The sequence below is a fragment of the Cervus canadensis genome, chromosome 6, assembly GCF_019320065.1.
Source record: "Cervus canadensis isolate Bull #8, Minnesota chromosome 6, ASM1932006v1, whole genome shotgun sequence".
In the NCBI taxonomy this organism is placed as follows: Eukaryota; Metazoa; Chordata; class Mammalia; order Artiodactyla; family Cervidae; genus Cervus; species Cervus canadensis.
Window position 1 is genome coordinate 9,851,705 of NC_057391.1, and position 24,001 is coordinate 9,875,705.

The 24,001-nt window shown below is 43.0% G+C and overlaps 1 protein-coding gene across 1 annotated transcript in view; it reads left to right on the forward strand.

Moving 5' to 3' along the window:
- CMYA5 (cardiomyopathy associated 5) overlaps nt 1-18,543 on the forward strand; it is a 99,124-nt gene extending 80,581 nt beyond the window's left edge. Inside the window, exons 10-13 of the mRNA XM_043470754.1 lie at nt 7,650-7,783; nt 9,065-9,164; nt 12,458-12,631; nt 17,652-18,543. Coding sequence (XP_043326689.1) covers nt 7,650-7,783; nt 9,065-9,164; nt 12,458-12,631; nt 17,652-17,898 — 655 coding nt within the window. The 3' untranslated portion in view covers nt 17,899-18,543. The remainder of the gene's footprint in view (nt 1-7,649; nt 7,784-9,064; nt 9,165-12,457; nt 12,632-17,651) is intronic.
- The last annotated feature ends 5,458 nt before the right edge of the window (nt 18,544-24,001 follow it).

The following is a 24,001-nucleotide window of genomic DNA, read 5'->3' on the forward strand; positions in this document are numbered from 1 at the left end:
TGTGGGCACTGTGGCTCCAGCCCAGCAGTCGGCCCCTGTTGGGCTCCGGGGTGGGCGGGAGTGACAATCCCTGGCTTGTGTGTGGGGGCTGAGGGAGCTCCTACTCACCCTTTCCTGTTTTTCTTTGAATGCTCTCCTCAGGTTGGGTGGGCTCAAAACACTTTCAAAAATTTTCCACCGCTCGGCTGTTTCCTCAGCTGTTCTGTCTCTCCTGTGTGGAGAGAAGTCAGCAGCACTGTGGGTGGAGGAGGGAAAACTGAGAGAAATATAGTACAGGGATTAGCCGTGTGGGCTGTGCAGAAAGAAGCTGTGTGCTGAGGGACAAATCTGTGAGACTCAATACGCCGCCGAGGCGGTTGGGAGCGCACTTCCTGCTCCCCGGCCCCGGCCAAGGCGGTGGGTGGAGAGACCCTCCCGGGTCGCCCTCCCTGGGAGCCCCCTCAGGGTGGGCTGGGCTTGGGGTGCTGGGCCTGTGAGCTCCTGTTTCTCCTGCTTCCAGCTTTTGGGGTCACACGTGGTGGGGCAGGAACAGGATTGTCTGTCAGAGCTGGGTGATCTAGCTGGGGACACCTGCCACTTTGTCCCTATAGAAGTAAGGGTGAATTTCCTCATGAACTCCATGCCTGGTTAGGAGATGAAGAATCCCAGCATTTGAAAAAGAAAACAAAACACGTTTTTCACTCAGCTTTCAGCTGGACAGGTGATGACTGACCACACAGTCTAGGGCAAGTGATTGGACCTACTGCACCGTCTGTGGGTAAAGGAGACAGTCATTCCTCCCCCATGCTTGCCTCATAGGATGACAGGAGCACCACTGACATGATTGGGCCAAAATTCACTGAATAATTAAGAGGTAATAGGATAACCTACCCCCCGCCCCCCACCTCCACCTCCACAGAAATTCTTGGCATTCAGCTTTTTCTAAATGAAATCTTTCTTCCCAAATGAATCTGATTTAACTTTGATCATTTAAAATTCTATACACCTCCTGGTTGTATAGTAAAACCTCAGTCAATGGAAAACCAACCTCTTCTTTTACTTTTAACTTACGATCTGTCAGTTTTCAAAATGATTCCAGTTGTTCACAATGAAAGACTCAGTCATACTAAAGCCACTAAAAACAAGGGCAAGAGCCAGGTAATGCAGGGGTAAGGAGATTGTATCACAAAGCACAGGTTAAGAACAATACCTCAATGGAACATGCAATTTAAATATGAACTTCCTGGCAGCTAAAGTGAAAACAGAAGAGAGAGCAAGAGGGAGAAAGAAAGAGATTACATAACTCATCTGTTTTAAAAAAGGAAGCACAACACTTAACTAAGAGAGACAATTCTATTTCTTGACATTCAGTTATAAGATGAATTTTTCATGTAGATCTTTATATAAGGGCTATTGAACAAGATAATAGTGATTGTCTTTAAGAGCAGTTTTACAAAAGATGCAAAAGCATTCCCTATGTAACCATTTTTTAAACGGGCTCTGAAAGCATGATTTAAATCGCCATTCTGTGCAGGTAGTTCTCTGGGACCTCAGGTAATTGTCCACCTGTGTGACCTTGGCATGGTAAAGGAAAGCTTGGAGAATCCAGAACAATGAATAGATGTGACTAGGTTCTTGGGATTCTCTGCCTGAAATGTAAATGGTATAATTCAAACTTTGGAGGGTAACTAACTATAGAGAAAACTAAACTCTAGGGTCCTTCTGCTGGAAAGATCTCTTTGATTGACTCTCTTTGATTTTGTGAGAGATTCTAATTATAGGAAAGCCTAAGTTCCATGGGTCACCAGGATTCTGCCCTCAAGTTATGTTTCTACACTATTATGAACTAACAGTGATGTTTAGTTAACACTGAGTCTTATAATAAGACCCAGTTATCAAGTGAAAAAAAAGGCCTGTTGAAAAATATTTATTATGTTAAAAAAAAGTCAGCATATAAAGAATTTCCTTAATCCTGATTTAACCAAAAATTTTCATCTTAAACAAAAAATTCCGTGTTTATGGATAATTAAGATTTTATAAATGGCTTCCAACAGCTGAAACTGTTTAGTTAGTTCTTCTTGTATTTCATGTTGCTTATGTTCTCGTAGATTTTTCTTCTTATTCCTGTTTCTCCTTCCCACCCCTTCTCACCCTGTGCTGTCTTACAATTATGTTTTTCAAACCTAACAGATCATTAAAAACACAACAACAGCAACAGCTGGGCTACTCGTTAGAGTTTAGATTCACAGGCGCCTCTTAAGGATTCCTGTTCAGAAGGTCTAATATGCCCGGGCAGGTATGGGAAACACGACTTTACTGGCTGGTCCCCATAGAGCCCAGCCATGTGCTCTCTCCACAGTTCACAGTAAATGCTGTTGATTGACTGGCTGAGTGTTGGTGGTGCCAACCGTAAGAGCCCACTGTGTTTTTAAAAAGCAGTTCGTACTTAGCCATCTGTTTGCCCTGCAGTGACAGCACCATCCGCAGGCTGCTTCCAGGAGTCACGGCACTGCATTTCCCCATGGTGTTTATACACATGCCGCCCCCGCTTCCTGGAGGAAATATGTTCAGGTCCAGGTATCGGACATGGCAGCCCAGCGGATCACCACTCCCCGTGGTGACCAGCCCTCAGCTTACCTTGGGCACATGTACACCTTCCATCCAACACAAATTGCTGAATTATAAAATTCCTAGAGAAGTTACTTTATAGAATTCAAACTAATGTGCCTTTTGCAAACACATTTAACCAGCTTCTGAACTTGTAATATAGCTCTGAAAGTAAATTGTTTAATTTCAGATAGATAATACGTAAATATGGTACAAATTCAAAAGATACAAAAAAGAATACAGTGAAAATTGTCTCCTTTCTATCTATACTTCATTTACTCATCTCTCCCCACCCCAGAGGCAATTACTGTTATCTGATGCATATTTATCTTTTTAGATAGTCTGTGCATATATAGCAGCTATATTTTTTCAACAAATGGTAGCATACTATATGTATTTCTTCCACCTTCTTTCTTTTTTTTTATTATTTTTTTTAATTTTATTATTATTATTGTTTTTTGTTTTTTTTCCACCTTATTTTTCTTATTTAAAAATATTTCTTGGTATCTCATGGCAATATGAATGGAACTGCATCAGTTTAAAAAAAATGTCATTGTATTCTAAGAATATAATCAATTTATTTGACTAGTTGAGAGGCACTTAAGTTGTTTCCATTGTCACAAAGAGTATGGCAGAAAGAACCTTGGGCATATATCATTTAATACATGTGCAAGTATATCTGCAGGGTAAATTCCTAGAAGTATCATGATTGGTTAGAAAGTAAGAACATTTTGAGTTTTGATAGATATTACCAAATTGTCTCCATAGACGCTGTAGCTGTTTACACTTTGGCAAGCAGCATGTAAAAGTGTTTGGTTCTCCATACTTTTGCCTATACGGGGTGTGATAAAACTTGATCTCTCACAGTTTGTGAAGTAGAAAATGGAATCTTATTATAGTTTAATTGTGCATTTCTGTTATTGGGTTGAACATCTTTTTGTATGTTTCAGAGCTATGTACTTCATTTTCTATGAACTTTTCATTTCCTTTACCCATTTTTTTCCTATTAGAGTGTAGTATTTTTTCTTATTGATTTGTAGGAGTTCTTTGATTTTTAAAGGACATCAGTCTTCATCTGTGATACAAGCTGCAATTAAAATTTTTTTTGCCATACATATTTTTTTAAATGTTAATACTAGTTAATACACACTTTCAAGAGGAAGTATGGAGTAGGGAATCCAACTTTATTTTTTCTAGTATGGCTATCCAGCTTTGCCAGCATTTTCCTTTCTGATTTGAAATAGTTCCATTATTATGTATTTAAGAACTTATGTGTTCAGTGCTATTCCCAACCTTTATAAACTGTTCCACTGACCCATCTATTTATGCCCTGGTACCATGCACTCTTTATTATTATAACTTTATAATTTTAGAAGTCATGTAGATTAGGTTGCCCTTTCATGACTGCTTTTTTTTTGCTAGTTTATTTCTCATACGACCTTTAGAGTCAGACTGTGTAGTCCCCTCTACTCCTCTGCCCCTGATAATTCGGTATTTGTAGAGATCATGTTAAGTTGACAGGTTAATTTAGGGAGCACTGAAATTTTTATGATTGTTGCATTTTCCTTTCCAAGAACTCATCTGCCTTTCCTTTTAGTCAAGTCTTTAGTGGACTTTCCTTCATTATCATTTTCAAAAATAGTTTTCATATAAATCCTACACACTTTTACTATGTTTGCCACTATTCTAAATAAGGTCTTTATTTTGCTTTATCTTCTATCTAGTTGTTATTGTATATGAAAGATTTCGATTTTTTTTTATTAGATTCACATCTAGCTATCTCACTAAATTCTGAGTTTTTCAATTGTGTTTCTTCGGTTTGCTAGATAGTAGTCATATTATCCGCAAGTGATAACAATTTTACCTCCTACTCCTCAATTTTTTTTAACCTCATGTCTCTCTCTGATTTAATACGAATGCTTTTAGTATTTTCTCATAAGCATTAAGTCCCTAATGGTTTTCTACTTCATAAAGATCCTTTTCAATTCTCATGTGAAATATTCCTTGCCCCATCGTCTGTGGTTAGTCGTGGCAAACTTTTCAGTCATCCCCTGCAAAAACTAAAGAGTGAAAGGGCTCAAACTAGAGAAGCCTTTGTTACATTGGGCAAACATTGGCCTTCTGGGGTCTTCCACTCATTTCCATCAGAAATAGCAAAAGACGGACCAGTCTCTTTAACATGGCAGCCCTTCAGACGTCTGAGGAGACAGTAGGTCTCCTTTGACTATTTCTCTCTGCCTTAAAACACTGGAATTTAACAATATTCACATTCCCAGAACCTCTAATATAAAGCCTTCCCTTCCTACTGTACTATGGTGCTTGTAGAGAGGATCCCACACTTATGACCCAGAGTGAAACACTTTGAGTCATATTTCTTATTGTGTTTTGGATTTTATTATTGGCTCTGAACTTCTACAATCATCAGATTGGTCACATTGTTGATAAGACTGAAATCTCTTCTTACCTAAGCACCAATAACTCCCTGGGATTCCATGTGCTGTTTAATCAATTACCTCGATTTGGATATTCTGTGAATTTGAATTCTACTCCAGACTATGCAAAGCTCATTATAACCATGTGGATTCAGTTGCAATTATGACAAGTTTTTGGTTTTGAAATAAAAATATCATAATCTATGGAGAAGTGCCACCCTTCAGATTTCAAATTGCAAAATTTGTGAAGTTTTCATTTGCCTCAACAGTAGGGACAGCTGACATGAAGACTTTTGTGGCATTCAAGTGAGGTCAGACAGAATAAATAGACATAGGGTTGAACCATTTGTATCTGAGCTTTTTTGCCTTCTTCTTGGTGTTTGAGCATATGATAGCAACTTATAAGCAATAAAACCCTACCATATTTCACGTTACTTTCATTTTCATGCCTGGTGCTTTTATAGATTCAGTGAGGGCATGGTGTGTATTTGTCATATCTACATGACCTGTTTGCACAGTGATCCCATATATTGGACTCTGTACCATGTAGGCTTTTGTTCTTTAAATGACTAATAAGACATAGAATGTAATTGACTCTCTCTCTCTCTCTCTCTATATATATATATATATACACACACACACACACATATATAATTTCCTCCTTTATAGGCTTCATAAAATTTAAGAGCAAAACTTAACCCCAGAACAGTATCCTTGGCATTTAACAACTGCATTGTCACAAAATGAAACCTGTATGTTCTATCCAATTTCTAGAGATGAAATTTCCTCACCTAGTCCTGTCAAGCAGGGGCAGGACCTGAGCATATGACAAGTGATCAGTAAATATTTATTTAATGAGTAGATGAAGTCTGAAATTCAGTTCAGATCTGAGTGTGCTTATTGTGACCATAAGCTTGATATAATTAATGTACACTGAAAACATATCTTCAGTCATCAGTTCAAACAAGATCAGCAATACATTTACCCCAGAATAATGATCTAGATACTAGTTTAGAATTGTATTTTCAGTCATAGAACCTGGTGTTTTGTTAATTAGTTGAAGCATAATTAGTTGTCAGTGGACATGTGGCTCAATTTCATCCATCCATTTTCCCCTGCATCTAAAGAGAGTACCCTCCAAGGGCCTGGTCAGGTGGTAGGTTCTGAAATAACAATCAATAAGGTTTGGGGAATTTACAGGGACCTTTTTCAGGAGCAAGTACTAAATAGCAAATACATAAATAGACCTAGGCTTCTCCCCTCTGTGGCCCCTACTGCTGAGAAACACATGGAGTTTCCCTGCTTTTAGACACAGGGCTGCTCTGGTCGGGGAGGGACCATTACTCTGTACAGATTTTCTGCTTTGAAAAAGTCTAAATTAATTTGTTTTCTGGATCAGTGATACTTTTTCCTTTTCATGGTCCTTCATGGTATTCTCTAAGGTAGGTATTGAGAATGAAATAAATCAGCAGAAGGAGGAATAACCTGAAAAAGAAAATAAATCTGAGAATGAAGTGGCCACTCTTTGATTCTAATGATTTTGTGGAACATTCATTAATAACAAAATAAACCCAAAGAAAATAAAAACAAACAAAGCAAACAGTTAAAAAAAAAAAACTCTCTCCCTCTGAGAATGGATTTGAAGGCAATTGTACTATTGTTTTCTATGTCTAGTATCTAATGCACATCCAAGAGGGACAGGATTCTGATTCTGTAGCACTCAGATTAGAACTTTTATCAGCAAGGAGCCTAACTTGTCCAAAGTTTCCCCAAATGGAGGCTAAAAGAAGAGCTTGTATAACAAACTTGTATACTTCGTTTGTATAAATGCCCTAGGATATGATAATCACGCAGATTAAAGAGAATGGAAAAAAGGCACAAAAATTATTCCAGCTCATTTCAAGTTCAGAACTCCATCTTCAAATCCAGCAAGTCCATTTAGCTTAAATGGTTGGGATGTTACGGTGTACTTGCCGGGTCTAGTGCCATTCCAATACCATGACCAGTACTTTTCTTTCATTGTAAATGGGAGGTTTAGGAACAACAACTTTGGGGATTTTATTTGGCAATTAGAATTCTCCTTTTTTGCCAGGATTAAGTTTGCTCTAAAGGATGTTGTCATCTTTAGAGATCCTCAGTTTCATTAACTTGGGTAGCTTTAACATGATGGCTATGTACAAAATCATCACTTTAAGTTTTCCACTATTCAGGATCTGTTAATGAGATGGTGTTTTTTTCCATTATAGATTAGTTTAACATCATCTTAATCCACAAGTGCCCTCTTGGCCAGAATTTCATAAAGAAAACAATGTAAGCTTGGAGACTCATTAACCACAAAATTAGTCTATTTTCTGAATTAAAAAAAAAAAAGTTTTGTTGGCTCTATTCCAAAGAGCATTCTGGAAGGCATAATATTAGACAAAAGTTGACCAAGGTAGAAATGCTTTGATAAAGTAAACTTACTGGAAGTGGCCATTTTATAGAATCTGACTTGCTAACTCCATGGTCATAAAAAGGGAAAAATAAATGATTTGTTAATAAAAGGTGTTCATGCACTGCAGGACTGAAATATGATGTATTGTTTAGCATGTAGCATTATATTTAAAATTATTATTTTCCTTTCACGTTTAGATCTTTCTCTGGAATTAAAGGACTCCAGCTGAAAGTTAATCTCCAACCCAATGACAATTACTTTTTCTACGTGAGAGCCATCAATGCATTTGGGACTAGTGAGCAGAGTGAAGCTGCCCTCATTTCCACCAGAGGTACTTCTTTTGCACACAGAGAACTGCTTCCAAGTATTCCCATTCCTTCCCACCCACCACCCAGAGAAGACATCCTAGAGGGCCACTTCTGCTGGCAATGCTAGGTTTTTGGCGTAAGGACCCAGGGTTGGCCAAAGGTCAAGGTGTTTCTTTTATTTTTCTGGTTTAAGACATTCTCAACCTTGGCTACCCATTAGCTATCAGTCAGGTGCTTAAAAAGTTAAAAAAAAAAAAAGATGCTGGGGGTCCACTCCCAAAGATCCTGATCTAATTTACTGAGATATGGGCTCTGACATGTTTTAAATCTCCTTAGATGATTCTTGTTTGGCTTACAATCTGCTATAGATGATGGGTATGTTTTGAGTCTGTGAGTGTGTGTGTGTGTGTTGGGAAGAGTGGGATGAAGATATTCTTGATACATGACACTGTGAACTCCATGAATAATCTTCCAGTCTTATTCTTCTAATTATTTTCCATGTCTAGCTCATGATTGGTGCCAATTTATGTTTGTTGAATGCATGAATGTATGAGTAACTCAAGAAAATGATAACTGTTCAAGGGCCTTTTGGGGAAAATACCCTGATGATGCCAATAAAAAATACTGGGCTGTTCCCAATTATTGTGAAAAGAAATGAGGAATGGAAAGGTGATCGTTTTTTTTATCTTATCCTAGACCCAAAGATTGAGGCAGAAACTTGAGGGTGGCCCATTAAGTGACTTGCTTAACCAGCAAAAAGTTGTGCATGAGCCATGTGTGTTGTTTGATGTGGTTAGGGACAGAGTGATGTTTGTAAAGAAGAAAACAGGGGGACTGTCTGTCCAGAAGTGTGTTCCCTGCAGTCCCAGTGTGGTGCCTGTACCTTCCACTGTTAGAAGCACTTCTGGAGGTTACACCAGTGCCTCTTCAGACTTGAACGCACACATCGATCTCCCGAGGAGCTTGTTAAAATAGAGACTGTAATTCAGGAACCTGTCAGAAGGCCTGAGATTCTGCCTTTCTAACTAGTTTCCAGGTGAGGTAGGTGTTGGGTGGGGAGCATACTTCGTATAAGAGTAGGCACTAGATTTGGGCTGAGGGGGGTTTCACACATCTGTGATACCAGGTAAGGTGACAAGTCACTAGCTCATGAGTCCTGATCACAGGTGGAATTTTGCCATGGACCTGAAAACACCCTGGGAGGGATTTTTATGTCAGAAGCAAGGAGAGACTAAGATCTGAAAGGTGGGGCATGGCCAGGGAGGTTGTGGTAATGTTATAATCCTGTTTTCTGATTGCAATAGGAACCAGATTTCTCTTGTTGAGGGAAACAGCTCATCCTGCTCTGCAGATTTCCTCAAATGGGACAGTGATCAGCTTCGCTGAGAGGAGACGGCTGACAGAGTGAGTAGAAGGAGAAGGCACGAGAGGCCTCATGTGGCCTCACCCGCCACATCCTTGGTTTGGTGCACATGCTATGTGACAGCAAGCACGAATTGCAGAGTTCGGTTGTGGTTCGTTACTAAGGGGAAAGTGATGGAGGTAGTTCAAACATGGAGCAAGTGTCAATATTTTTATTGGAAATACAAGCACAGATGGTTTTGTTTAACACATAGGCTGTTTTAAGGCGTTATCTCTGGTTCAGTGAAAAGAGAGCCTGGGTTCATTCTTCTATTATTTTCAACAGCAAATCAGATTTTGTATCAATCCATTTGAAAAGGAATAGAGGAGAATGACATTTTGTTGAGTTTCTGGAGCTGGCCACACGCAGGACTTTCAGGATCTTGCCCCCTCTCCCCCAGAGGCTCCCACAGAAGGAAAGTGAAAGTGTTAGTCATTCAGTCCTGTCTGACTCTTTGCAACCCCATGCATTCTAGCCCCCCAGGCTCCTCTGTCCATGGGATTCTCCAGGCAAGAACACTAGAGTGGGTTGCCATTTCCTTCTCTAGGGCTGACCCAGGCCTCAAACCCGGGTCTCCTGATTGCAGGCAAATTATTTACAGTCTGAGCCACCAGGGAAGCCCCAATAAAAGGAAGCAGCAAAGTCAAAAGAAGCCAGAAGCTGAGGGCACAGCATGGAGCATGCTCTGCAGTTTGTCTGCAGTCACTCATGGTTATTTTGAGGGTCCAAATGGAAGAAAGTGAAAGACTTTTGAAAATCATAACCCATGTGAAACACGCTCCTGTAGGCACTAATGTGCCTGGGGTGGACTGCCAGCAAGCTCTCCCTACCGCCCTGAGCCCACCAACGGCGACTCGCATTGTTTCCTTCTTAGGCTGCTATTCACCTGTCTGTGGCTCAGCTCAGGTCTTACCTGCTCCTGGGAACGGCCAAGCCTTCTCTGGGCTCAGGCGCCCTTTGATCATGCCTACAAAAAGGTCTGAGCACCTTGGAATCGTTCATCAGCTACTCCATCTTGACTGGTCCTCAAGCAGCCCTGTCTTCCGCATCTTTGAACCCCCAGAATCTATCCTAGGGTCCAGAACAGTGGAAGTGCTAAACATGTACCAATGAGTGAGTTCAGGGGGAGAAAAAGATTTAAGAAATACACTGAGCTTTTCTGTCTCTTTTGGATTTCTCAAAAAATCAAAGAGAAAAGTATATTGGAGGTTGGTTCATAGATAACTGATGAGAATAATTGTTCAGTTCAGTTGCTAAATTGTGTCTGATTCTTTGCGATCCCATGGAGTGCAGCACGCCAGGCTTCCCTGTCCATCACCAACTCCTGGAGCTTCCTCAAACTCATGTCCATTGAGTCTGTGATGCCATCCAACCATCTCATCCTCTGTCGTCCCCTTCTCCTGCCACCTTCCATCTTTCCCAGCATCAGGATCTTTTCCAATGAGTCAGTTCTTCATGTCAGTTGGCCAAAGTATTGGAGTTTCAGCTACAGCATCAGTTCTTCCATGAATATTCAGGGCTGATTTCCTTTAGGATTGACTGGTTGGATCTCCTTGCAGTCCAAGGTACTCTCAAGAGTCTTCTCCAACACCACAGTTCAGAAGCATCAATTCTTTGGTGCTCAGCTTTCTTTATAGTCCAACTCTCACATCCATACATGACTACTGGAAGAACCATAGCTTTGACTAGATGGACCTCTGTTGGCAAAGTAATGTCTCTGCTTTTTAATATGCTGTCTAGGTTGGTCATAGCTTTTCTTCCAAGAAGCAAGTGTCTTTTAATTTCATGGCTGCTAATAATAATAGATAATATCTGTAATGTATTTGATAGAATTTTGTTAATTATTAATCTGAAAATTAGCTCATGCATATCAAGCAACCAGGTTTTGCTCCAGAGACCAAGCGCCCATCAGTAGCCACTTCTCTGAAATGAGGTTGTTGGGTAAAGACACGAGAAAGTGAAATACATTCCCTTGTGTAATCATTTTCTCACCTGTTATAGGGGCACGGGAGATGGTGCTGACTGAATATTAATGCTGCTTAAATTAAAAATGCTTCCTTGCTGTCTGAGTCATTTCAAAGCAAAATTGAGCAATTCATGCAAACAAGGTCACCCATCAGCGGTTGAAAGTGCTTTGGTTCACTTCACCATGCCTGTTACAAAAATAGCTGAGGTGAGACAAAATGAGACCTTTCAACAACCTCTTAGGCATACCTACTACCATCTAAAGAGGCCCCAGTCCCCAAGACTGTTGACCGCAAGCCTCTCCAGAGCACAAACACCACACCCACTTTACCTGCATTACCCTCTCTCTGCTCAGGCCTCCCCAGACGCCAGCTGCCCAGGAGCAGCACCTGGTTTGGTCTATGTGCCCGGGAAGGTCCTCAGACACGGGGACTCATGGTTAAAGGTTTTAGAGACTCCATTTGTGTGCGTGCAAGTTTTGGGGAAAAAGACTTTCCAAGTCATACTCTCTTAGAATTCTCCCCTGGCCCCCTTTATATTTCCTCATTCCCTTTGAACGCAGCGCATGCTGTCACTTCAGTCGTGTCCGACTCTTTGTGACCCTATGGACTGTAGCCCACCAGGCTCCCCTGTCCATGGGATTCTTCAGGCAAGAACACTGCAGTGGGTAGCCATTCCCTTCTCCAGGGGATCTTTCTGACCCAGGGATTGAACCCGGGTCTGCTATGTCTCCTACATTAGCAGGTGGGTTCTTTGCCACTAGGGCCACGGATTGGTGCCATTTCTTTTTATCCTATGCGTGTGTGTTCAGTCATTCAGTCATGTCTGATTCTTTGCAACCCTATGGACTACAGCCCACCAGGCTCTTCTATCCATGGAATTTCCAAGAGAAGAATACAGAGTGGGTTGCCATTTCCTTCTCCAGGGGTTCTTCCCGACCCAGGGATCAAACCCGAGTCTCCTGCATTTCCTGTGTTGGCGGACGGGTTCTTTACCAGTGAACCACCTGGGAAGCCCTCTTCTTTTTTTTTTTGGAAGCCCTCTTCTTTTTATCCTACCATTATTCTATTTTCTAGTTCCCAGTTCCTCTAAGAGATGCTATGTGTAATATATATGTGTTGTGTGTGGCAGTAGAAATATGTTAAAAGCATGTTGAATGTTGGGGGAATTCTGTGGCCCTCAGGTCAAGGTCAGGGACAGCATGAACAATGTCTTTAGTCAAATTCCAGCAGTTTCCAAGGACAGAATCCTGCTTAAACTGCGGGTGCGTTTATGAATGTCGATGTCTATGAAATAAAGGTTGCCAACTCCTGATCAACTTTGCCTGCAGAATCCCATCAGTGCTGGGTGAGGAGCTGCCTGCCTGTGGCCAGCACTACTGGGAAACCACCGTCACAGACTGCCCAGCTTACCGACTTGGCATCTGCTCCAGCTCAGCTGTGCAGGCTGGTACCCTGGGACAAGGAGAGACCTCGTGGTACATGCACTGCTCTGGGCCACAGAGGTAAGCTGGGGCCTGCCCCTCTTCACTTAATCCAAGTGTCATCAGTCGATGTCTAGGCCGAGGGCTTCTGAGGGGCCTGGTAAGTAGCCTCTCACTTCCCTGCCCAAGTTCTGAGCCAACTGAGAAAGAAAAGAGTCAAGTATTGAGTTGGCCCAAAAGTTCATTCAGGTTTTTCTGTAAACAAACTTCTGGGCCAACTGATACATGGAGACTCAACTATTACTCTGATTACTGAGGAAGCCAGTTTTAGAGAATGTGGTTCATATGTGACAGCAAAACTGTTTCTTATCTCGAATCCTCTTTAATAGACTTGAACCCACCCAAAGCCTTGGCCAGGCCAGCTTCCCATACTGCAGGACAGAATAGGTTCCTGGAAAAGGGTGTGTGTCCCCTCAGGAAGCTCATAATGAAAAGTCAGGAAAGTGGGTGTGTGGCCAGGTTTTCCTTCAAAAACCACCCCAGGGTGGGGAGAGGCCATAAGGGCAATGCTGAAAGGGCTCCCTCCACGGAGGAGTCAACAGAACTAAGGAAAAAGTGGATCCCAGCACCCCATCCCCACCACCGCCACTGGTCTATATTAGGGGTTGGCAAACTACAACCCACCGGCCAAATGTGACCTGCTGATCTTTTTGTAAATAAAGTTTTACTGGAACACAACCAAGTTCATTTGTTTACATATTGCCTATGGTAGCTTTCGTGCTACAGTGGCAGACTTGTCTAGTTATAACAGATACCAAATGGCCCCCAAAGCCCAAGATATTTACCGTCTGGCCCTTTACAGACAAAGTTGACTAACCCGTGGTCTATATTATTAGTGTGACTGACCTGGGGTTCTTGGACTCTCTTTTGTTGTTGTTGTTTTTTAAAATCTTTATTTGTTGTTTTTGTTTTATGTTTTTGTTTTTTGACCATGAGGCATGTGGGATCTGCGCTCCCTGACCAGGGATCAGACCCACACCCTCTGCATTGGAAGGTGGAGTGGTAACCCCTGGACTACCCAGAAATTCCCCTTAGACTCTTTCATCAATTTCCATTGATGAGAATCTAGATGACGAATTCAGGCAAGGCTTTATTGGACTTGTGCTGCAGCAGGAGCGAGCAAAGACAAGGAACGGGTCCCCTTGCTCCCTCCCTGAGGAGGGGTGAGCTGGCCCCTTAAATGGAATGAGGGTAAAGGTGGATTGGTGGGTCAGGCTGGAGCAGTGGCTTAGGGGGTCTGCCCACCCCCTTGGCGGTGCCAAGTGCGTGTATCATGTACAGCACCCTGCTTTTGCTCCCAGCACCTCAGAAGTGGCAGTTGAGTTGGGGCCTTTTGTATCTTGTTCATAATTTGCCCCAACTGGGCATACATGTGGTTAATTTTAGTTTCTTTGTATTCTGTTGCTCAAGGAGACATTTGTCCAGGTGCAAGTGCTGCAGTAAACGGCCCCAGGTTGTAGACTGTCTCATTAGTATTGTCTAATTGGTTGATATGAAAAAGACACAAACCTGCGTTAGTCTCAGAGAGATAAGGCAAGCATGCTGTGAACTGAACATGTGCACAAGACGGTCTAATAACAGAGCATGAGACTGGAGCCAGGAACCTAATTGGAGTCCTGGCTCCATTCCTGACTGTGTCCTATTGACTACTCACCAGAAGTTGGTTAATCCTGTGAGCAGATCTGTCTTGGTTAATCTGTGCCTCATTTGTCTTGTCAGGGGACAGTGACGCCTAGTCTGCTCCATTTGGGGGTTGTGAGGGTCACATGAAGTCAGGTACAAGGAAGAGCTTTGAAACTGTAAAGACTCAAATGTGAGGCATTATTCAAATGGAATGCTTAAAAAGGAAGCAGTGCTTGCAAGTTCCCAGAAAAAGGCCCACAGATTGGATTTTGCATATTTGTTGCTGCACATCTCTCCCTGTATCCTACTTGACAGAGTTTGATTCCCTGACAAGGTTCATAAGGACACCATCTCCAAGAGCTGTTCAAAGTCACATTCCATCAAATCAGAGCAATTATGATTAATTGATGTTCAGTGCTGTGTGATCCTTGAGGACCCATCCTCCGCCCAGAGTTGAAAAATCATTCAAACCCAGAGTTTATGATCGGTAGACTTAGAGATGGAACCAAGTATTGATTTCATGAAGATTTCCTTAGACAATTGAACCCTTATGAACCTAAAGGCAAGTCTCCAATAACAAAGTTCTAGACTCCAGAGAACAGAATTAATTTCATTCAGCAGCTTCAACAGCTCTGGTCTTTGGCTCTTGTTGCTCAGGGTAGGTTCTATAGATTCTGGGGGAAGGGATGTGCCTGCCTGTGTGATCACAGCACAGAGGGGTCAGGTCTTAAGAGCCTCATTCCACGGTCCAAACAGAGCACCCTGCTTTCAGGTCACTGAGAGTGCTGCTATAGTAGACCCTCCTGTGTTTTTCCATTTTTCTGGCTTCATGATTTAAATGAAGCAATATTACTCCTGATTCTACTTGCATCTACTGTAAGATGTCCCAGTGGGATAGGAGAAATGAAGAGTCTAAGGAGGAAGAATCAGTTGCATTTCTTCCTGTCTGTCCCTAACTTACTCCTCTAGTTCAAGGCTTCACTTCCTTTTCCCATTTCACCCACAGCCCCCAGGCCTGTGCTCTTTTTCTAGTCTCTAACCACTCCAAGCCATTCTAAGTGTCACCACTGGCAAATATTTCTAAAACATCATTCGCATCATGTCCCTTCCTTTTCTGCTAAAAAAAATCTACAAACATATACCGTGGTGTCAGCACTCTGGGACCACAGTGAAGGCGGGAAGCCCGGAAGAAGGTAACCAGGCTGGGGGATGGGAGACCTGAGGGCAGCAGCCACCGGGGCGGAAAGGAGTCTGGGCTCATTCTGGGCCAGCAGGGAGATGCACCAGGGTGGGCCTCACAGGTAGGGACCCTCACCCAGGTAGTTCCAGGGTCAGGCAGATGTCAAGAACCAGGCTTCCGAATGACCCCTGTCTGAACAGGAACTAGCAGTCCAAAGGATCGGGAGGGAGTCAGGCCACAGACAGACAGGCCTTCTTTCAGGCCGGAGTGCAGCTTGGAGAATGAAGTGATGTGCTCAGTAGGAAATGGGGCAGAAGCAGGACAGGGCGAATTCCAGGCCCTGCAGAACTGGTGGCTCCAAGGCTTCATGGAATGTCCTTCCCTCCGTGACCTACATGGTAGCCACTTGATCAGGACTGACCGGAGCTGGGCCTGTGGGCCCTGGGGCTCTTCCCAGCAGGGTAGGGAAGTAGCTCAGACGGGCATTCAGAACCCTCTTGACCAGTCCTGTCCACACACCTTCTGAAAAACTAGTGCTATTGAGCACTTGGAATATGGTTAGCAAGACTGATGAACAGAATTTTGAATTTTACTTCATGCTAATGTAAGTGGCCACATGTGCCTCTTGGCTACTATATTAGACAGGGCAGGCCAATACAGAGCCTGGCCTCTGACTTACCTATCCAGGTAATACCCTCAAAGTCATTCACACGTCCCCTCCTAACTGGTCAAGCAGATGACATACAGGTTTATTCTGCCACCTCGTTATTGCCTCTGCTGCCCCCACAGCTTGGATCACCTCGCCCTTTTCTCCATCCTGTCCTGACCTTTCTTTGGCTGAATGTGCACCCATCTGCTCCCCAAGCCAGCTACACTGCTATTCCCCATCATTGCCACCCACAGCCTCTGTGCTTTACAGGTTCTAAAATTTCATAGTGTTCGGCCATATTTCACATTGGCAAGGCACTGAAAAGGTCCTTTATCATTGTGGAAGTCTCACTTACCTTTTATCCCCATAAACCTCTGCCCTTTTGAATGAACTTCGTTCCGCAAGGAAGTTGCCAACTTGCCATTCCCTGCGCTCAAGCTTCTAGGTGTTTAAGAGAGACGCAGCAAGTCTTCAAGGTCCTCCTCTGCCTCACCAGAGGTAGGCAGGTTCTATGGCCCCAGTCTGTCCAGTGTCGCTCTCCCCCTCAGACCTGTCATATCCACAGACCACACACCTGTCCCCCAGTTCTTCTCTTCTCCTGCTTTCAGGGCCCCACCCTCTGTTTCTAAGATCGCCAGGAGGAAGCTCCCATCTTATGGTACTCTTTTGCACAGAGCAGTCTCACTTTTTCTGTTCAGCAATTTCTCCCTCCAACCTGTCCTTGAACCTTTCCTTTCACAACCAAACCAGGTCCATGAAATGTGTCAGAAAACGCTTTCCCCATCTGTGCCTGGAGCTGGAGTCTGAGCCCCAGCCTGTGCTAAAGTCATAAACAGTTTTTCCTTCTAGTTCAGTAGAGTATGGGTTTCCTCGAAGGCAAGGACAGTATGCTGTGGTCCTTCATATCCCCCAGAGGTGCAGAGGTCTAACAAACTGTAGAACATACACATACGCCATTGAAAACATGGTGAACTGAATGTATTTGAACTGAAGAGAGAAATCAAAGGTAACCCCCCTTGGCTGTAAGGCTGCAGAAAACATGGAGAAGATGAAAAGGAAAGTTGGTTTGGGGCAGGGGAATTGTACAAAGGATGAAGTTGGACAGAAATAACGACATATTTTGTAAACTTCATTAAGGCCCTTATATAAGTTACTTACAAATTTTTTAAACAGTAAAATTAATGCATTTTATGGAAGGCGAACCTGCAGTACTTTTTAAAATACATGGCAGCCTCAAAGGAGTTTTATTCAAAAGAATGACACACCATGAATGCGGTAGTTAAAACATGTGGGCAGCTGGGAAAGAATTAAAATGTGGAGAAAAATCACAAGGGAGGCATATGTTGGTTATTCTGGGCCTGCCTCCTAATGTAGAAGTAGCAAAATTATTAAAAACGCTCGTCTGTTGGGAAGAGCTATGCATTTTAGCATCTAGGAGGGATCTGGCTAAGGTATTTGGGGCAATGTTACTGCAGCTTCTTATTGTGAACTGAGATCAATAACTGCAAAACTGGTTGTCTCCAGATCATTTTCTTTATCATAGTCCTTCAAGATATCCAGTTTTCAATTCCCATTCTGTTCCATTTCAGATACACATTTTTCTACAGTGGCATTGTGAGCGATGTCCACGTGACTGAGTGTCCTGCCAGAGTGGGCATCCTGATGGACTACACCACCCAGAGGCTGCTGTTTATAAATGCTGAGACTGGACAGATGCTCTTCATCATCAGGCACAGATTTAACGAGGGCGTCCACCCTGCCTTCGCCCTGGAGAAACCTGGAAAATGTACTTTGCACCTGGGGATAGAGCCCCCCGATTCTGCAAGGCAGAAGTGATCGTTGGCTTTCAAGAGTTTCCAAGAGCAAAATTTAAATTTTGGAGGAGGGGGTGCTCTGTTGTTCTCTCCTGTGGGTGCTAGACAGCATTCACAACATTTGAATACAGCATTCAAAAAACACTTGCACGAAGGATAGCTCCATGCACAGTGATCAACACGTGAGCCAAACCACCAAGAAAACCTTGAATTTCTAGAGTGTCGTGTGAGTAGAAGATGGAAAAAGCAACCTCTACCCTTCAGTTTACATATGTTTGAGTTCTTCCCTAAGTGAAAAGGATTTATACCTGACTTGGGAATCAAAATAGCGAAATGGACTTCCACCTATGTCGCTGGTGAAAGAAATCCTCAGAGGGACAGGTCTGTGTCCCTTCCTGAGTGACGGGAAGGTTGTGCTGGTAATTCCTCTCCTCCAACAAGAAACAACTACTTTTTCCATAAGAGAAATGTCATCTACTTCACTAAAGAATGCTGAGTCCTAATCAGTAGCGAACATATTTTAACCATTCTAAGCTGATAATGAACTCTTTTGTAACCATTATATACTGTAGAACACGAGTCTCTTTTCCCTGAAATTTTAAATGTAGAAAAATGCTAGATGTTAGAGATTTCCTTTTTGTTAAATAAATGGTTAGAGTATATAAAACAAAACATGTTACGTGAACTTATTACATGTGACTTGCGAGCCTGGCATCTCTGGATGGGACAAGCTACGGATAAAGCGTCACCAAACTGCCCTGGGTGGGACTACCACTCATTTTCATGTGAGAATTTACACATGTAAGCTTTAAAATCTAAACATTTTCAGCCTATAGTTACAGACAACTACCAGAAACTGAGAATCTCTTTTTGCTAAAAATAAAATGGTTGGTCATTTTAAGATATATTGAAATCTCTCAAAATCTTCCTAAAATATGTATGTGTAGAGTTGATAAATATAAAATGCATGTTGAGATGAAATTGCTCTTGTTCTCCACAAGACAAATACTTTGATTGTACTTGAAGATTTTTTTTAACATTACGAATTCAACTGTTTTCTTATATCAAGAAATAATGTCCTACTTTTGGTACATACCCTAAAATCTATTGTTTAATAGCTGGAAAAGCGAAACTGGGTGTGTAACCGCATTAACAGAGAGACTTCAAAGCCTTCCTCATCCTGCTTTGAAATTAGGGCAACTGCAGGCAAGAAGGATAGTGAGTGAAAACAAGGAGTCAGTGCTGCTTTGTGGGAAACACTGACTTCCTTTTTTACAAGCCTTAAAATGATAATCAGATTCTGACTAATCAGCAATTCATGGTCATTATTACTTTTTTGGGTGGAAATATAGTGTAATTAATAACAAAAGGAGCAGCAACCACGTGGATTTCAGAATTTGACTCAGTTTGGATTCCTCCAAAAGTAGACCAAAGAGATAAAGATTTAGTGCAAGTTATTTACATAGGAGATAATTCTAGGAAACATAGGAGGCAATTCTAGGAAGCACAGGAGAGGAAGTGGGGAAAGTGGGAAAGGAAGAGGCAAGAGCGTCTAGAGGACATGTTTTATGAGTAGGTTATTACAGTGTGGACACCAGGGGCTTGCCGTGTTGGGGGCACCCTCGGAAACCACTCGGAACACGCCAGAGGCTAACGTGTAAGCACTCCTGTCCAAGCCAGTTGGATGAGCATTACCCCCGGAGACCTCGGGGGACATTAAATTCCCTTCCCTACCTTTCCAGGTTGTGTTCCTTGAAAGCTCTGTGGTCATAAGAAACCCCTCAAAGGACACAAGAAACACAGGTGCCTGATACAGCCAACAGCAGGCCGCCCACCCTCTAACGCAGCTGCGGGCGCACTCAGGCGAGCCGCGGGGAGGCGGGCCGGACGCCAGCAGCGTCCGCCGTCAAGGCGGAAGCAGCTCCGGGGATTACGGCGGAAGTCGTGTAGTAATGGGAGGAACTGGGTTCAAATCGTGACTCAGCCCTTCTACGTCATGACTCTGGGCAACTCAGATGCTTTGGTGATGCCTTTTTCTCAGGATAATTGTAAACGTAAGGTTAAATAAGCACGCGAAACAGCCCAGTATTTTTAGCTTACAACGTCCTGACGAGGATGCCAGAGACCCTCTGTGGCGACCTTCCACCGCACCCCTGGTAAGTGGGCCCCTATATCTCTGACCCCGTAGCAAGGGGATGCTGGCAGGGAGGACAGTGGCCTTGGGAGCTCATGGTTTAGCTGCCTTTGTCTGTTAAGCGACAGGCGGTGGTTCTAGGGGACTGGTCCCGTGCAGACAAGTAGAGTGAAGCTAATGCTGTTTCCCCCACGCCCTCCTCCTTGGCCCTTACTCTCTGAGCTGCTTTTGCATTCTTGTCTTTCCTCTTCACACAACACAGATCCTCAGCGAGAGAAAAGGAAGACAGCGAATTTCTGTCCAGATTTCTCCTCTGGAAATCCGCTGATGGTCAATGTATAGCTCATGCATTATCTCTTAATGCTCATCAGGTCATTGCACAATAAAAATTTCCATTTTATGGATGAGGAAACCAGTCTCAGAGCAGTTAACTAACTTGTTCATAGCCACAGCTGGCAGGGAATAGAGCATGGATTTAGATATAGCTTGCATCCGAAGCTAGAAGAATAAAATGATTATATTTTGTTTCATTTTTCTACATATACGTTGTACATGAAAATTACGTGCCTATGCATACTCATATGCACACCACACATACACATATGAATATACATATATGCACACATATATTCATTCATACATCCACTTTCTCTTCCCTCCTGTACTGACTTCCTTCCCAAGCCTCTCTTTTGTTATCGGTGCTGTCCTACTCCCAGCAGACATAGGATACTTTAATTCTTTCTTCAATACCATTGACCTTATTTAGGATTCAGAGGTATGTATAATATTCTATTTGTGAGAAAAAAAAGCATGAAACCACATAGATGAAAACACAGTGTTGCCTCTAACAGGTACAGTGGAAAAAAGATTCAAAAGTGGGGATGAACCCTGTGGTCCTTCTCTGTCTCTTTGCACCTGGCAACTCTGGCTGGATATATTCTTTGTCAAAATTAGAAGTGTTTATCTGTTGGAGCAAACCAGAATATGTTCCTGTTGTTTTTATAGAAGTGCTTCCCTAGCGTCCAACAGAATTGTACTTCATCACACTCACTCACAAAACTGTGCTTTCAGTGCTGAAAACCAACACTCTCCCATCAGAAGCATCTTTCAGGCCTCAGGATGGCCTGTATCTGAGGTCCCTTCTCAGCCTTGCTGTGTTCATTACCCTTGAATCATCTCAGCTGTTTAATTGCTGAAAGAACTCACAGGACTCAGTTTATGCTCATGGAAGAGCTTTATCACAGGCAGAGTAAGGTCTAGCTGCACAGAGGAAGGGTCAGCACTGAAGGGGTCCTCCTATACATCAAGTGCACGTGTCCTTGTCCACCTGTGCATGGATGCACAGCACGCACATGCCTCCAGGCCTCAAAACACCACTGTCAGTGTGTGTGTGAAGCACCTGGGTAGCAGGAAGCCCAAGTTTTGTTTCAGGGGGTTTGGTGTGGGGGAGGGGGGCTCTCATACTGAGCTGGTCATGTACTTTCTAGCTGTGAAACTACCCCTAATTGTTGAAACGTACCTCCCTGCCCCCTACAGGCTCTACCAAAGCCAGTACCTAAGATAAATATCCAGTGATTATCCCTAAATGATGCTGACAGACTGATACAACTTGCTCCAAAAGAACTGATGAATCCATGGTTACAGAATATCACTTCTTTTTAGTTAATAGATTTCCATGGCATTAGGCAAGGATCAGTAACTGTGTGGATACACAGGTGGTCAGTGAAGATGAGTGGGAATGAACCCATGCTAGGCAATTACTGTCCTGAATTCCAGAGCCCAACTGCTGGGGGTGTTCCACAAATAATAGTAATGAGAGCTGAGTGCCTCTCCTGCCCCATGTCCCTGATTCGGTGACTGCTAGGCAGTGATCAAGGGCTCATCCTTGAGCTGAATGAAGTTGGACCTGCTTTCCAGCCCCCTCCACAGTGGGCAGGGGTGTTGGCAGGGAAACGTATTTTCTGTACTTCTCACGTTAGAAGAATGGCATCTCTCACTTTGCTTTACTACCCCCAGAGTATGTGTGGTTGTGCTCCGCTTTTATGTGCCCCTGTTTTGGTCTTAACTCCCTGTCAATATTGAGTTCGTTTTCTCTAATCAGTATCAGTAACTTCAGGTGCCTAAATAGTATATGCGCTGTGAGAATTGCTTGAGAATAGCTGGAGGGTTGAAAATGTTTAACCTGGAACAAAGACAAATTAAGGAAGGAAATAGTTCTTCAAAGACTTGCTGCTGTTTGTTCCATAAGTCATGTCCAACTCTTTTGTTACTCCACAGACTGTAGCCCATCAGGCTCCTCTGTCCATGGGATTTTACAAGGAAGAATACTGGAGTGGGTTGCCATTTCCTTCTCCAGTGGATCTTCCCAACCCAAGGGTTGAATCTTTGCCTCCTTCATCTCCTGCTTGGCAGGTGGATTCTTTACCACTGCACCACCTAGGAAGTCAGAGACTTACAGGGCTGTTTTATGGAAGGAATTAGGCTCATTTTGAGTTTTACACCAGGACCAGTGGGTAGAAGTCCCAGGGTTGAGGAATTTGGTTCAAGAGAAGGGAGAATACCCAATCAGTAACAGCTGGCTGAGAGACATACTGCTTAGCAGGTAATGAGCACTCAGAGTCAGGCTGAAAGATCAAGCATCTGAAATTTTAAAGAGCATATTCTTGCTTTCAGTTCCAGATCCATGGCCATGGTTTTTAAGCTATATTCCTGGGGTGCTGGGATTCCCAGGGACATGAGGACAACATGGGATCCAGTAGGAAAGCCAAGTGGGCGTAAATTCAAACCCCTACCCCTTTCCATCACAGTGGCTCAGTTTGGATCTGGATTCCATGTAACAGTTTATTTAATAAACAGGTTTCTATGGTGAGATAAAGTTTAAAAAGTAGCTAACTGCTGAGATTAAAGTCTGAACTCTGTGATGCTGAATTCTCTTCCAGTTCAGTTTGGTTCAGTTACTCGGTTGTATCTGACTCTTTCTGACCCCATGAATTGCAGCACGCCAGGCCTCCCTGTTCATCATCAACTCCCAGAGTTTACTCAAACTCATGTCCATCAAGTCGGTGATGACATCCAGACATCTCATCCTCTGTCATCCCCTTCTCCTCTTGCCCCAATCCCTCCCAGCATCAGGGTCTTTCCAGTGAGTCAACTCTTCGCATGAGGTGGCCAAAGTATTGGAGTTTCAGCTTCAGCATCAGTCCTTCCAATGAACACCCAGGACCTGAAGGATCTCCTTTAGGATGGACTGGTTGGATCTCCTTGCAGTCCAAGATACTCTCAAGAATCCTCTCCAACACCACAGTTCAAAGCATCAATTCTTCGGTGCTCAGCTTTCTTCACAGTCCAACTCTCACATCCATACATGACCACTGGAAAAACCATAGCCTTGACTAGACGGACCTTTGTTGACAAAGTAATGTCTCTGCTTTTTAATATGCTATCTAGGTTGGTCATAACTTTCCTTTCAAGGAGTGTCTTTTAATTTCATGGCTGCAATCACCATCTGCATTGATTTTGGAGCCTCCAAAAGTAAAATCTGACACTGTTTCCACTGTTTCCCCATCTATTTCCTATAAAGTGATGGGACCAGATGCCATGATCTTAGTTTTCTGAATGTTGAGCTTTAAGCCAACTTTTTCACTCTCCTCTTTCACTTTCATCAAAAAGCTTTTTAGTTCCTCTTCACTTTCTGCCGTAAGGGTAGTGTCATCTGCATATCTGAGGTTATTGATATTTCTGCTGGCAGTCTTGATTTCAGCTTGTGCTTCATCCAGCCCAGCATTTCTCATGATGTACTCTGCATATAAGTTTAATAAGCAGGGTGACAGTATACAGCCTTAACGTACTCCTTTTCCTATTTGGAACCAGTCTGTTATTCCATGTCCAGTTCTAACTGTTGCTTCCTGACCTGCATATAGGTTTCTCAGGCAGGTCAGGTGGCCTGGTATTCTCATCTCTTTCAGAATTTTCCACAGTTTGTTGTGATCCA